The 15,441-nt window shown below is 41.2% G+C and overlaps 1 protein-coding gene across 2 annotated transcripts in view; it reads right to left on the bottom strand.

Moving 5' to 3' along the window:
* The window catches only part of LOC117472836 (protein HIRA), a 32,537-nt gene extending 17,463 nt beyond the window's left edge, over positions 1-15,074 (bottom strand). The window contains exons 1-4 of one of the 2 annotated variants that reach the window (XM_034118258.1): positions 14,835-15,074; positions 2,129-2,191; positions 1,787-1,897; positions 650-740 (exon numbers count right to left, since the gene is read on the bottom strand). In XM_034118258.1, the coding sequence (XP_033974149.1) occupies positions 650-740; positions 1,787-1,897; positions 2,129-2,191; positions 14,835-14,871 (302 nt within the window). In that variant the 5' untranslated portion in view covers positions 14,872-15,074. The remainder of the gene's footprint in view (positions 1-649; positions 741-1,786; positions 1,898-2,128; positions 2,192-14,834) is intronic. The other variant, XM_034118259.1, reaches the window with a different exon arrangement.
* Positions 15,075-15,441: the final 367 nt, after the last annotated feature.

Genomic DNA, 15,441 nt, shown 5'->3' with positions numbered 1-15,441 from the left:
CATCAACCCATGTTTTTGTATCATTGAGTTAGCTCCGTGTGTTGCTGCTAGCATACATAACACCTGACGTGGAAACGTTACTCGTGGATGGGGCAACAGAGCTACTAAGACAGTCAAACCCGGTGCATTCCTCCGTCTGAATGTGGAGCACTTTTGCTAAATGTTTAGACCAATTTCTCGTGTTACCGCCCTGACATGCTAAACTCTTATTGCACTTTAGGCAACGAGCGAGACGGGTAAAGTTTAACCACACCTCGGAGCGCGTTCTCTCCGCCATCTCCTCCGTGTGTGTGTGTGTTGCTGCATGTAGCAGCTGCGTGTGTGTAAACTGCCCCGCCCCCTCGCAAGCAGGCGGGGGAGAGAGATCTCTCGTCTGGATTGGAGAGATCGAAAATACTAAAAATGACGCATTTTGCTGTCTTTTTGCATATTAGAAACGGAGTTGGCGACACTAAAACTGCAATATAATGTTTGTGTAGCAATAATACACATGACATATTTTTTAGATGTCTCCAGTACCGATAAAAAGACCGATAACGTCGGAGATTAACGGTACCACGGTCTTTAATAATTCAGCCCCGGGGCCCGTTTAATACCGGGGCTCGGTACCCATCCCTATGTGTGTGTGTGTGTGTGTGTGTGTACATACGCAGCTCTCTTCCACACCATGACCAGCTTGTCGTCTCCTCCTGATGCCAGGTACAGCCCGTTGTTGGACCAGCGCACACAGTTCACACAAGCTGCAGAGACACACAAACACTCGGGTTGTAAATGTAACTTGTGGGGATTTGTGCTGACGAGGCAGTCCTTTATGGTGGGCATTAATAGGGCCTGCAAGAATTTCCTATTATTAAATCTAACTGCTTGCACATTTATATGGAACACAACCCCACAAGTATGAACACAGTCTGCTGCTGCTGCACTCAGAGCAGCAATAGTAGTCAGTGGTGAATAAAAACAGAAAAAGATTCAAACCCTTATAGTGTGACCCAGAAGCTACACTACATTACATTAAATGTAATTTAACTGACGCTTTTATCCAAAGAGTCTTAGAAACACAGTGACTTGTAGTACTCATACGGTGAATCCTGTTATGTTGTCATCTCTAACAACATTTATTTGTATTTTAAAATTGTCCTGTCGTCAGTGCAGATCTAAAGGGGGAGTATAGCTTGGCTTTTTCGGACCGGTGGGTAGCGCTTAAAGCAATCTTAAAAAACCATACCTCGGTCTTGGCTGTTCATATTTTTCACTATAGAAGCTGTAACTGTGTTTTTCAAATTTGTGGTTACAAGTGTCATTCAAAGTATAATAATGAGTATGTTTAAGTTTATGGACAAAAAGCAGTGGGATTACCGGATTGGATTGCAGCATAATGCAGAATAAAAGCTCTTTGGCAAGCACATGTTTATGATGCCTAAAATGTTTTCTTCAGTGGGATAAATTCTACATTTTAATGCCACCATGTGATTTTTAAAGCGTAATTGCAATTGCCAGAAGTAAAAAGATAAAGCTAGGGTATAAACCAACTACATCACGGTCGCATGGTGTGCATCACCACCGCTAAGCTAAAGGCGATGTTGTGTTGCATGATGACGTTTTGTACTTTAGTCACTTGTTAGCAACCGCCGTTTAAATGACACATAAAAGCTTTGGATATTCGCGAGAGGCGTAATAATTAATGCCGTCTATGTCGGAGAACAAAGTTATTTCCGGGTTTTAGGACTCTGCACCACTCTATTAGAATCAACTGGAAAGCGAATAGTGGTAAGGCTGGTTAGGTTACCTAGGTGATTGTCCATCTGGCAAAGCATTTTGGGAATATTCTCATTCTTCTCATCCTCCTCTCTGAGGACTGGCGCCATGTTCCAGATCATCACCTTGCCCGAATCCTCTCCTGAAAACAAATCCAATATGAAAACCCATACATTGTTGACTTTATGTATCTTTGTGTTTAATTTTTTTTAATCCTATAGACTGTAGTCTGCAGGCGAACTTTTAGTATGTAGTCATAGATTCAAAAACACAGTACACTTCCTTCGCCTTAGTGCTACAACAAGTATTGGACACCATCTAAAGACAAAAGTCAACTTCAGCGCCAGAGGATGTGCACAGGTACTGGTCTTACCTTGGCCCCCGGTTGCAAATTTTGTCCCATCAGGGTGGATGTCAACAGAAAATATGGGCTTGCCTGTAAAACACAACAAATGTCTACATTTAATGATATTTATCACATTTTGTATAGATTCATAGACACAGTTTAACAGATACTTTAGACTGAAACTGTAGATAGATAAGCAATGAAGTCAGACTGGGTCCATGATGTGGAACCAGTGGTGGATGAAATACTCACATCTGGCACTTAAGTATAATCATACATACCAAAGTGTAGGAATATTTCTCAAGTAAAAGTACAAAAGTATTGGCATCAAAATATACTTATAGTACATAAAGTAAACTCGTTATGCACATTTGCCCATTTCACAATCATTTATATTATATGTTTTGATGATAATTATTGATGTTTGGATGTGTTTATCGAAGCTGTTAATGTTGGAACTTTGAATTGCTTCATTTACTGCTGGGTAACATGTGAATTGAATCCAGGTGTAAGTAAAGTCTGATTTAAAGTGGACCTATCATGCTATATTTGAATAATATAGTGTAGGACCATACCTATATAAGGCATATTTATACTTTTTTTTTCTTCAAAATACCAAACAGATCATGCATTTTAGCCATGCCTCATTTTGCTCAATTTGACATTTTTTAGCTCTGTTTTTGCAAGGGCAGATTCTGTGAGAACAGCACCATCTACAGGCCTGGCATATGTACTACAGCGTCTCCATCGCTTTCGAACGGCAATGGCCGTGGCTGTCTCCTCCTGATTGGTGGAGTTGGCCCAATAGCCGTAGCGCCACTATACTGACGTCAGGACAGTGTTCAAATCTGGATCAGTTTTTATCAGATCCGTTGCAGCCCCTTTTTTAGAGATTTGGGTATGGAGGAAAATAGAGAGGGTTGTGTTTTCTGACACTTGGTGAGTTCCCTGGAACACCGGGGACACATATTCATGTAGAAAAGATGTACAAAAGTGCATTTTGCATGATAGGTCCCCTTTAAGTGTTGATTATATTTCCCATCATTAATCCAAATCGGCAAAGTAACTAAAGGTATTACATAAATGTACAGTATTTACCTCTTAAGTAGAAGTACAAAGTAGCATAAAATGGTAAACCCAAGTAAAGTACAAGTAATTGTACAGTACCTGAGTAAATGTTCTTAGTTACTTTACACCACTGAACTTAGTTCAATATAAATTGAACAAAAATATAAAAAAACGCAACACTTTTTTTTGCTCCCATTTTTCATGAGCTGAAATCAAAGATCTAAGACTTTTTCTATGTACACAAAATGTCTATTGCTCTCAAATATTGTTCACAAATTTGTTTAAATCTGTGTGAGTGAGCACTTCTCCTTTGCCGAGATAATCCATCCACTGCACTGTATTGCACAGGTGTGCCTTGCCTTAGGCTGGTCACAATACAGCAGTTTTATGACACAGCACAATAGAGTGCCACAGTGACGCGTCCTAAAACCCGGAAGTAAACTCCTTCCGGTTCCTTCGACAAAAACCACTGCAATTTCTCCATAGGATTTTGGAAAATAGCTCGAAATAAGGTCTGTGGTTGACACAAATTGAAGAGACAGATCACGTTTTGTTCAGCCGGATAATATCCACATGTCTACCCTACTTTTATAATTTTCAAATCATAAATCTATCGATCATAAATCTATCGATTAGATTTATCTGATCTGTCTCTTCAATTTGTGTCAACCACAGACCTTATTTCGAGCTATTTTCCAAAATCCTATGGAGAAATTGCAGTGGTTTTTGTCGAAGGAACCGGAAGTGGTAAAATGCTAACTTACTTCCGGGTTTTAGGACGCGTCACTGTGGCACTCTATGATGTCGCAAGTTTTGAGGAGCATGCAATTGGCATGCCGACTGCAGTTATGTCCACCAGAGCTGTTGCCCGTTCATTTCTTGTTCATTTCTCTACCATAAGCCGTCTCAAAAGGCATTTCCGAGAATTTGACAGTACATCCACAAGGCCTCACAACCGCAGACGACGTGTATCAGCCCGGGACCTCCACATCGGCATCTTCACCTGCAAGATCGTCTGAGACCAGCCACCCGAACAGCTGATGCCACCATCGGTTTGCATAACCAAAGAATTTCTGCACAAACTGTCAGAAACCGTCCAAGGGAAGCTCATCTGCATGCTCCTCACCGGGTCTTGACCTGACTGCAGTTGGTCGTCGTACCCAACTTGGGTGGCCAAACGCTCACCTTTGATGGTGTCTGGCACTTTGGAGAGGTGTTCTCTTCAGGGATGAAACTCGGTTTTCAATGTACAGTAGGGCTTTGCAATTAATCGTATTTGAATCTTGATTACGATTTTGGCTTGCAACGATTACGAAAACAACGTAATCGAAATAAAGATTATTTTGCTGCATTCCCTTTCGCAATGATCCTCTCAATTTGTCTTGCGTTATACATCCTACCCGCGCGTGCGCTTTCGCCCCTCCCTAAAAGCCCTCTCAAAAGCCTATCCCAGGATGCACAGCGCGCGTGACAAGGGAGTCTTTTTTAAAAAATAAATGGCGGTCCGGTCTCAGCAGCAGAGAACTCTAGAGCTCATCACTTCTGTCACTTTAGCCTTAAAATTGAAGATTTTTTTATCTTCAATTTTAAAAAACCGATCACAACTGTGTGCAATACAGTACTTCTCATTATGCATATATATACTTATTGCATTGCTGTAAACAGTTTATGTATTTGCAATACAGTGTTGACACATTTATATTATTTAATTTAAATTGTGTTTGTATATATTTGACCCACTATTTTACGTCTTAGTTTCAGAATTTAATTTTATTTGTGTCCTTTATTTTCAAATATATTTAATGAGCATTGCTTGAGTCTGTCTGAATTCCAAATATTTATTAACTAACAGCGGCTTCTCTTTACTTGTTGCACACATAAACACAATATTTGTTTTACTGCTGTTGATGTTAAATGACATGATTGATTTCCTATTTCTTAGAAATGAAAGTATTCCATGCGGCACTCTGTGAACAGCCAGCTTCTTTAGCAATGACCTTTTGAGGCTTACCCTGTCAATGACTCTCTTCTGGACAACTGTCAGGTCAGCAGTCTTCCCCATGATTGTGTAGCCTACTGAACCAGATTGAGAGACCATTTAAAGGCTCCGGAAACCTTTGCAGGTGTTTTGTGTTCATTAGCTGATTAGAATGACACTGTGCGCCCACAATATTGTATTTTTTTCAATATTAAAATTATCTGAGATACTGAATTAGCTTTTCATTAGCTGTAAGCCGTAATCATCAAGATTAAAACAAATAAACATTTGAAATAATTTCAATTACTGAAATTAATAAATGTTCCCACGATATTCAAATGTATTGAGATGTAACTGTAATATGTGTCACTACTTTCTTTAACCCTTAGATGCATAAGTGGGTCTTTTTGGACCCGGTGAGGTGGTTTTCTTGAAGTATCTTTGTAATTACATTTTTTTATCATTTCAAATTCCAGCTATTCCTCAAAAAACATGTTTTGGATATCATGCCATTCACATTTTAAATTTACATTTTAAGAAATTGTATTTTGGTATTACTACCCCAAGCTTCCATAAGTGGGTCAAAAATGACCCGCATGAATCCTATGGGAACCTTTTATTCTTATCACCTGTTGCCGTCAGGAATACATTCACTGTAGACCACACAGACTACATCACAAGTGAAACCTCTCAGGAAGATTATTTTACACAGCAAGATCTGATACCTGTCAGTATAATACATTATATTTGTATAGGGCTTTTCAAGGACTCAAAATCGCTTTACAATATAAGGGAAAGTTAGGGTGGGGGGGGTATAGGACTATCAAACTTGATCAACCGGCATGGATTGATGCTATGAGTAGACAAGAGGAGAAGAGATGAGTTTTGAAAAGGGACTGGAATACTGTGAGGGTCTCAGAATAGTGGAGATCTTTGCATTAATATGTTCAAAACGTTTTTTTTCAAAATGTAAAAAAAAAATTCTAAAATTCTAAATTGTGAAAAATTAAAGCGGACCTATCATGCAAAATGCACTTTTGTACGTATTTTATACATGAATATGTGTCCCCGGTGTGTCAGGGAATTCACCAAGTGTCAGAAAATACAACCCTCTCTTTTCCTCTATACCCAAATCTCTAAAAGCGGGGCTGCAACGGATCTGATAGACTGATCCAGATTTGAATTATTTTCTACGTCACAAAAGTGGTGCTCCGCTTAGTGGTCAATTCTCCACCTATCAGGGGAATGTGGGGTTGGGCCACGGCCGGCCATTGCCGCTCGAAAGTGCTGGAGACGCTGTAGTACATATGCCAGGCCTGTAAGTGGCGCTGTAGTCTGCCACAAAAGCAGTGAAGAAGACTTCCATTGCATGGTTGCCATGGTTGCCCTTCTGTTTATTCTCCGCTGTGGCTCTTTTTCTCCCTCCCCGAGGCAAGCGTTTGCGCCTCCTGTTGCTGTAATTCAATGCAATCCCTCCCTGTCGAGGCAAAAAATCTTCCGAAAAAAAATTGAAAAGTGCCGGTCAAAGGTCTTCTTTGTTATTTATTGAGCTTTAAAACAAATGAATAATGACTCTATATAATCATATGTAAGGGATAATGTGCAGCGACGCGGTCATTATGGGGAAAAAAATGTTATTTTCCCCATAATGACCAAGTCGCTGCACATTATCCCGCTTACTACATGGCCACATTCTCAACAAAGTAACGATATGACTCCCAATCAGAGGTCGCGTTAACCGAATATTTTCCGCCTATGACGGAATTTTTCCAAGAATGACGGAAAAATCTGAAAGCAGTCCGTCATTTTGACAGATTAGAACACAACTCGGAACAGCGCCAAAATGTCCACCAGCGGCCCACATTATATTACATCCTTAGTGGCCAGGTCGACTGAGGGAGAATGTGTATAAATATATATAGATACATTTTCATAACAAAACAATGGGGTTGCTAGGCGCCGTTGCTAGGGGCCGCCCGCCCCTGCCTCGTTGTTTAACCGGCTTTAGCAATCGAAAAATGTCACGGCAGCTGAGTGTCCGAAGCTTTTTTAATAAGCCCAGTGATGGTGTGGATAAACGAGGTGAAAAAAGAGGGATTGATGCAGTGGAGGATGAAGGACAAGCCAGTAAGACCAAAACTGACAACGTTCAGCCAGCAGCAGAGGGACAAGCAAGTGGCAAGGAGTTGAAGCGGGAGTACCGGGTTCAGTGGGAGCAAGAGTTTACGTGGCTGAGGAGGGAAGATGGCAAAATGTTCTGCGACATCTGTAGAAAAGCTAAGATGAGTAACGGATTTGTCCGAGGGTGCACGACGATGCAGAAATCAGCGCTGAATGATCACAAAAGTAGCCATAGCCACATCGAAGCTTCAAGGGTGGTCAACCAGAGCGTGGCAATGGTAAAGCATGTGGAGAAATCGCAGGTTGCCTGTAACGAGGCATTAAAAACACAATTGAAGGTTGTGTTGCATATGGCAAACACAAACACCCCGAGCCACCTATATCCCAACCTAATACAGCTATTACAATCTGCTGGATGTCCAGACCTCAACAGTGCGCACACGTACACCCACCATGAGACAGTCAATCAGATGGAGGAGGCGATAGCAATGACCATATCCAGCACTATCGATGACCGCATCGCCAACAGTAAATACGTCGGGGTAATAGTCGATGAGACGACTAATATCACGGTTGAAAAAATGCTGATCACATACCTGACACTTCAGCATAAAGGGGAGCCTGAAACCGTGTTTATTGGCAATTATGTAATACCCTCTGGCACTGCAGAATGCATCACAACAAAAATAAAAGATGTGCTATCGGGCCGTGGTGTAGCTGTGGCTCGGGTCGTCGGTCTGAGAAGTGATGGAGCGAATGTGATGGTGGGTCGAAAGGCCGGAGTTGCACAAAAGATGCGGCTGAATGACTGTCCCTACCTCCTAAACATTCACTGTGGTGCGCACAGAACGGCACTGGCTGCGCGCGATGCCTCCAAGGCTGTGCGTGAAATAAGTGCATGTTACGACTATAAATAACATATACACTTACTACAAGAATTCCCCCATTCGAACACACCGACTAAATGAACTCCAAAACGAAATGCAGGAACACGGCCTGCTGAGCCTAAAACAAACATCAGCTACACGCTGGCTGTCGCTGGAGAGGGCAGTTAAGGGCATACGTGCCAACTGGGTTGCTCTGGTGTTGGAGTTGCAGGAGGAGGAAGCTGACAAATGGCGCGTTTCCACTACACGGCCTCGCTCGGCCCCGCTCGGTATGGCGAGGCCTCGTTAGGACTGGCTCACTTTATGGCGCATTTCCATTACAGTTTAGGAACTGGGGTAGTATCTATAGTAACACAGTGTAGGCGGAGCCGTGACGTCATCTTCAATGACAACCCCAGAAAAACAACACAGCCGTTAGCTGTTAGCACTCAGAGCTCACAGCTCCTCATATATGTTCAGAAACTAGACAAAAGTTAAACAAGTACAAACCACAGACTGCCTGTGTCATGACGAATACAGTCGCTGCTTTATTTATGTCTGTATAGGCCGTTGTTGTGAGTGTGGACGGTCGGAGCATATACTGCGTTAGCTTAGCCAATCTCCATTTAGAAAACACGCATTTTAAAAGGTTTTTCGCCTGCCGTCTGTCTGCAGACTTGTCAAAGCATTAATTCATGGTTTTTACTAACCGGTATCAGTATGTTGTTACTTCGGCATCATTTTGAAACGTGTATTACAATTAAATCACGGTCAAATATGTCCATCTTGTTGTAGTTGTAGCCCCCTTGCCAGCGATCCTCTCTCTAGTTTAGCATACTCAGCCCGACTCAGCCTCGTTGTCTCTGGCCCTGGACCCACGATTTTATGAGGCCAGAAAAACTGTGAATTAGGACCCGCCGGCCGGTACTAGGCCAAGTGGAAACGCAACCAAAGACGGGCCGCTGACGTCACAGCCCTCTTCAACCGTGCTCCGCGCTGTAGTGGAAACGCGCCAAAAGACTGTCCGGTCGCTAAGGGGATTAGAAAGCGCCTCCAAACGCTCATGTTCCCTGCCTTGACTCACCTGCTGACTGACATCTTGGCCGTGGTGAACCGCATGAACCTCACATTCCAAAAAGAAGATGTCAACATCTCCTCCATCCAGCCCGTCGTGAACATGACCCTTGCCAGCCTCGAGGACTTGATGAATGGGCCAGGTGAGGCGGAGACCACATTTAACGAGGCTTTACAAGACGGCAAGTTCTGTGGCATCACGCTCACCCAGGCAGACGCTCAGACCTTTTCACGTGTGCGCACAGACTACATCGCGGAGGTTACTAAATCCATCAAAAAAAGATTTCCTTCGGAGCATGTAGGCATCATCGCTGATCTCGACACCGTGATCAATGCATCTCGCTATCCGGGCGCTGACGCGCGTTAAAGAGCTACGGACTGGAGGCCTTGGAGCGCGTCTGTGACCACTACGGGTCACAAAGGGATGCAGCTGCGCCACTGGTGCAGAAGGAGCGCATGCTGCGGGATTTCCTCCCAGTGAAGCGAGTGCTTGCAGGATCGGGAAATCCCTCGTTCAGAGAGTCTTGCCGACTTCTGATCACTTCCCTGGGAGAAATGTTTCCCCGACTACAAAACGTTGGCTGAAGTGGCGCTGGTAATTCCAGTCTCCAGCGTAGCAGCAGAGCGCGGGTTCAGCCTTCAGAACAACATCAAAACGGCCATGAGAAGTCGTCTGTCCGAGGCAAAGACCCAACGCTTAATGACAATCGCCTCTGCAGCAATCTCCCTTGATGCATTTGACTACGCACAAGCGAGCACCCAGTTTAAATCCATGCGGCCCAGGAGGAAGGTCTGAGTTCAGGCTAGGCTACAGCAGGTCAATTGAGTTGTTCTTGTAAATGTTTTGTTCATATTTTAATTGTAATTGTCTCATTTCAAACAATGGCATTGTTCATATTTGCCTGTTTAGGCACAATGGTCGCGGTGTTTTAGTGGCCTCTGCTGTGCTGTCAGTGCAGGAAAAAATAAATCATTCATATTCGTGTTGACATGAAAAGTGACCGCACGGTCGGTGTCTGTTCATCTTTTTTTTCACACATACACAAATACACACGTTACCAAATAAGGAGTGAGAGTGACGCATAGCCAAAACCTGAAGCTGCGATACTCTGGTGGCTACAATTAGCAGCTAATATTATTAAATGAATAAATAAAAAAATAAAATGACGGGTAATAATGGATTATGACGGAAATGTTACGATCCTGTCCGTCAAAAATGACGGACAATGAAAAAGTCTAACGCAACCACTGCTCCCAATATTAATTGAAATGCTTTTATGGATTTAGAAAATGATTTTATTGATTTAAAAAATAGTTATGTATTGATTTAAATTGACATGCATCCGCTAAGAAATAGTCCGTTGTTACTGTTTGAACTAATGTAGCAACGGCAGGAACTGCTTCGATAGCGTTTTTGAGGAGATTTTTTATTACAGATTTGAAAACATCGTTGCTTGCTTTAAAAGTAGCACAATTCATTATGTCAAACATTGGAAAGTATCTAGATATCCCTGCCCTAATGCCAAAGTAACTGGCAACTGAATATGTGTCGCCGTTTGATGTCTATGTCTGGACCGCTGCGTAAAAAGGAGGGTTTCTGCCCCGTTACTTCTCTTCTTACTTCTATAAGAATAAAACACGGAGGACGGAGATCTCTTTTTCTCCCCCTCTTCTGACAACCCAGCAGCTGATCTCAAAGCACGCTCCCCTCTCCTGCAGGGGGGCGTGGTCAGCTGCAGCTCACAGAATCAGCCCCCTGCAAAAACAGGGCTGGAAAGAGCAAATAGAGCGAAATGAGGCATGGCTTAAATGCAGGATCTGTTTGGTATTTTGAAAAAAAAACTATATTTATATACTTTATATAGGTATGGCCCTACAATATATTGTTCAAATATAGCATGATATGTCCCCTTTAAATATAAAATATTTGTAATGTGAACCAAAATATAATACAAGTGATTTTTCTTAACCAAAATGACAAATTGCATAAAAACACATATTATTCTTATACGGGTCCTTTTAGACCCACTTATGGAAGACTGTAGGGTCCAGTCACTCGTGCATCTAAGGGTTAAGTTACTGCTCATCATTTTTGGCCATGAGTGTGTACTTATTTATCTTTATGTTCTTCTCTATATTTAATAAGTTAGTTTATTCCTTATTATTGCATGCATATTTTTACCTCAGGGTTCTTACACCTTTTCCAAAGTCAAATTCAAGCACTTTTCAAGCATTTTCAAGGTGCATTTTCAAGCTTTTCAAGCATCTTACAGCTGTTGTAAATAACATATTTATATACACATACTTATACTCAAATGATTATTTCCCTACCTCACATTAAATCAGATGTTCTTTATGCTATAAACAACCAAATGTGTGTTTCATAATAGCATTCTACATGAGGATGAAAAATTAAAAATGTTAGAAAAGAAAACTAAGTTTAATATTTCAAAATGTGTCACCTATCTGTACGTAGACTGGGCATCCCATATAACCTGGCTGAGCCAATATAAAACAATCAGCCAAATAACTTTTCAATATATTATTGATTACTATTTTTGAGGTACTTTTAGGTTGGCAGTAAACACAAGTCAGAGGTAAATGGTGTACTTTGACTCCACTACATGTATTCAATACCTTTAGTTACTTTACGGATGTGGATGAATGATGTGAAATATAATCAAGTGTTAAATCAGACTTTAGTTCCACCTGGAGTAAATTCACAAGCTACTCTGTAGTATACAAAGTCATTCAAACTAGCTGCAACTTTACCAGCTTTGATAACACTTTCATGATCAATCATTATAAAACATATCATATACAATTATTAGGGATGCTCCGATCGCCAATTTTGGAGCCGATCGCCGGAATCAGTATCGGCCGATACCGCTCTCTTTTCCTCTCTCCCCCTCTCTCTCTCTCCTGACAGCCCGTCAGTATCTCCTGCAGCTCACTGATCCAGTAATAAGCGACCCGACAGTGAAGAATAAATATATTTATAACTAGTTTAGCTTGTTCCAGAGGTAGATAAAATAGCTAAGTGTGTTAGGTCTAACTCTTAATGTGTGTTCTGCTCCGCTCACCGGTCCGTCACAGCGGGTGGAGCTGCAGGATTTCTGCTTCACACACACGTTGCATACCGCTATTTTATTGTCATTTTCGGACACTTAAAATACTGCCAGACTAGTGAAGCCATTTTGGCGAGCTTGTTTTGCCGCGCACAGAGAAAAGTGTCATGTATTTTACATGCAACGTTAGCCTAATCTAAAATGCTCTACGGCGTACCTTTCGTGTGGTGTGTCGCTCGTCAGCGCAGACTCTCGCATCGTTATTGTTGCACACTTTGCAGGAGGCTACTCTTGGGCTTCCTTGACCCTCGTCTCAGCCATGGCTTGTATTTGTCTTCTGCTAGCCAACGCTCGTTGAAACGGCAACCTCCTGGCATACTGTCATCTATCACTCTCATCAGAATGCCCAGGTCACACACGTAACAAAAACACTTGCCGGTCACGCACATTGCGCGGGAAGGCCGGAGCGGAGCTGTTTTATGTAAAAGCGAAGCAATTAAGCGCGCTCCGACTTCTTTATTTTCTTTTAATCTAAAAAGCGAGGTAAAGCATTTACAATTTCAAGCACTTTATCCCAAATTCAAGCACCATTCCCAAAATTCAAGCACTTTTCAAACCTTGAAAACACCTCGTACAATTTCAAGCATTTTCAAGCATTTCCAGCACCCGTACGCACCCTGTTACCTGCTATGCCACTTTTGCTGTAAGACTGAACATTTCACCGCTTTGGGACAAATAAAGGATTTCTGATTCTGAAAACCACCAGGCTGAGGGACAGTTTTATCCCACAGGCCACAAGACTGAACTCTGTGAAGTGCTTTTATGACTTTAAAGCATTCATCATCGGTTTGCATTCCACATAATTATGTATTATGACATTAAGCAGTATTTTATTCCTGTACAGTATTTATTTTATATACAACCTTCGAATCTTTGAGATTTTTGTAATCCTCTGAAATTACTCGGATAATATATTAAATGTTCCTTAAAAATAAACATGTTACAAGTTATATGAACTATAATTACCAGATGAGCATTAAGAAGGTCTAATAAATAGTGGCAAGTAGTGCTGCAACTAGTGACGGACAGTTTTATATTGATTCTATAAGATGTCACTCCAATGTGTTCTCAAGTCCAAGGTTACGCATTTTAATGTATTGTTTGTTAGTCCAAAAGATATAAACAATACATTAAAATGCATAATTGTTCAGTATCTGTTGAACATGATTATAAAATAATAAAAAAATCTGTGTAACGATTAATCGATGAGTCAAGTAATTGTTTCAGTTTGAGTGGAAACCTTATTGTTCCATCAGCAGATTAAGTCATATTCAGAAAATAATTTTTCTACACATATCAAATGTGTTTTTTCCCTTTATCATCTATCAAAGTGTATTTGTATGTGTCTTAGGACCCCCTTAAAATAAGTTTGATGAGTGTCAACGTACATCAGTACTGAAATGCATTATCAACTAAACAAAATCCAGAGTCCTGCCGTTTGCATCTTTTAACCCATGTCAGCTGTAGGCCGTTAGATAAGATACACACACACACATATTAGGGTGGTCCTGAAAATTGAAAGTCGTAAAGTCTAAGCTCCAACCCCCAGAATTCATTCTATTAGTCAAGAAAACTCTCCTGGTGAATTTTTTCCTCAATCTGACAACATGTACCCCTCCCTCATCAACCTTGAAGTTTAGCCTCAGTTGCAGCACCGTGGCTTTGATGAGGGAGGGATAAATGTTGTTAGAATTTGAATAAAATTCACCAGGAGAGTTTTCTTGACTATCATAACAAATTCCGGTGGTTAGAGCTTAAAATAAATGAATTCGAAAATGTACATGGCACTAAGGACCATATATATATATATATATATATATATATATATATATATATATATATATATATATATATATATATATATATATATATATATATATATAAAGGTCGCTAGCCCATTAGTTTTCTGGCATATTGTAATACACACTTACAAAATGTTTAGGATGTTTTACAGAACAAAATAATGATCTTAAAAGTTAATAGCTTGACTCTAATGACATTAATCGTTAGCTGCACCCTAAATTCAGGCCAATTCCCCAAAGCTTAACTTTCAAACACTGACAGCTTGGGTAATCACTTTTTAAGCTGCAGGTCGAGTTTGTTCACTGTCACTAAAATAATTGGTGGTTGTTTAAAAAAATCTCCTCAAAGCTTTTAAACAAGAAGTCACTTTAAGACTTTGACATGGGTCATTTGGCAGGTAACGTTAAATTAGCTAGCGTCTGGGCATCCGAGTTAGCCAGGGGGCTAACTAGCTAGCTAGCTAGATGGCTAATGTAAGAAAACATGTATACATTTAAAACAGCTAGGAGGGATACGAATAGTGTCAAAAACACCAAATGTGTGTTTGCAGCTGTGGGATTAAGTTTAGTATGGGTGCAAATATTAAGTGACAAACAATTCCAACTAGTCTCGACCACCACCATCATGCCTCCTTATCACCCCCCTGCCGACAACAAAAGCCCAACTTGGTCCAACAGATTCCTGCACAAGCTTACCGTTGTGGCTCACCCAGCTCGGCTTCAGCAGCTTCATTTTCAAACCAATTGTTTAAATGGTACGCCTGGGTTGTATTCAACAAATATCCATCAGCCGGAAAACTGACGCTTTGCTCCCTTTGTCTCAAACTCTGTCCGACACTTTGTTGTTTTTGTGATTCAACTCCATCTCTGCGGCAGCATTCCCCGGAGTCTCCGAGTCTGAGCAGCGACAAGACAGGCGGCTCAGTCCGGACAACAGGCGAGGTGACACCAAGTGGTTCCGCAAGAAGTGTTTCCGGTATTTTTGACCGCGGACAGGAAAAAGCGTTCAGCAGGGAGAAACGGCTGTCACAATAGTTTCCCTGGGAAGGGAACTTCGTCCACTTTTTAAATAAAGAGCTGAGGAAAATAGTCTGTGACATGTGTTCATGAATTGTATGATCTTATGTATTTAGTTTGGTATTAATGTATCACTGTGAGAGCAAAATAATTATCAAAATGGTCACGTCGGTGTTACATTTAACTGATACGACTTTTATTTTGAAAGGTAATACACTGTTGTGCTCAAACTCTGAATTTGAACTGTCAAGAAAAGTATGAAGACGCAGAGCCGGGCTTATTCAAT

This window comes from Trematomus bernacchii, unplaced genomic scaffold (genome assembly GCF_902827165.1).
Source record: "Trematomus bernacchii unplaced genomic scaffold, fTreBer1.1, whole genome shotgun sequence".
Taxonomy (NCBI): domain Eukaryota; kingdom Metazoa; phylum Chordata; class Actinopteri; order Perciformes; family Nototheniidae; genus Trematomus; species Trematomus bernacchii.
This window is presented reverse-complemented; position numbering and strand designations above follow the sequence as displayed.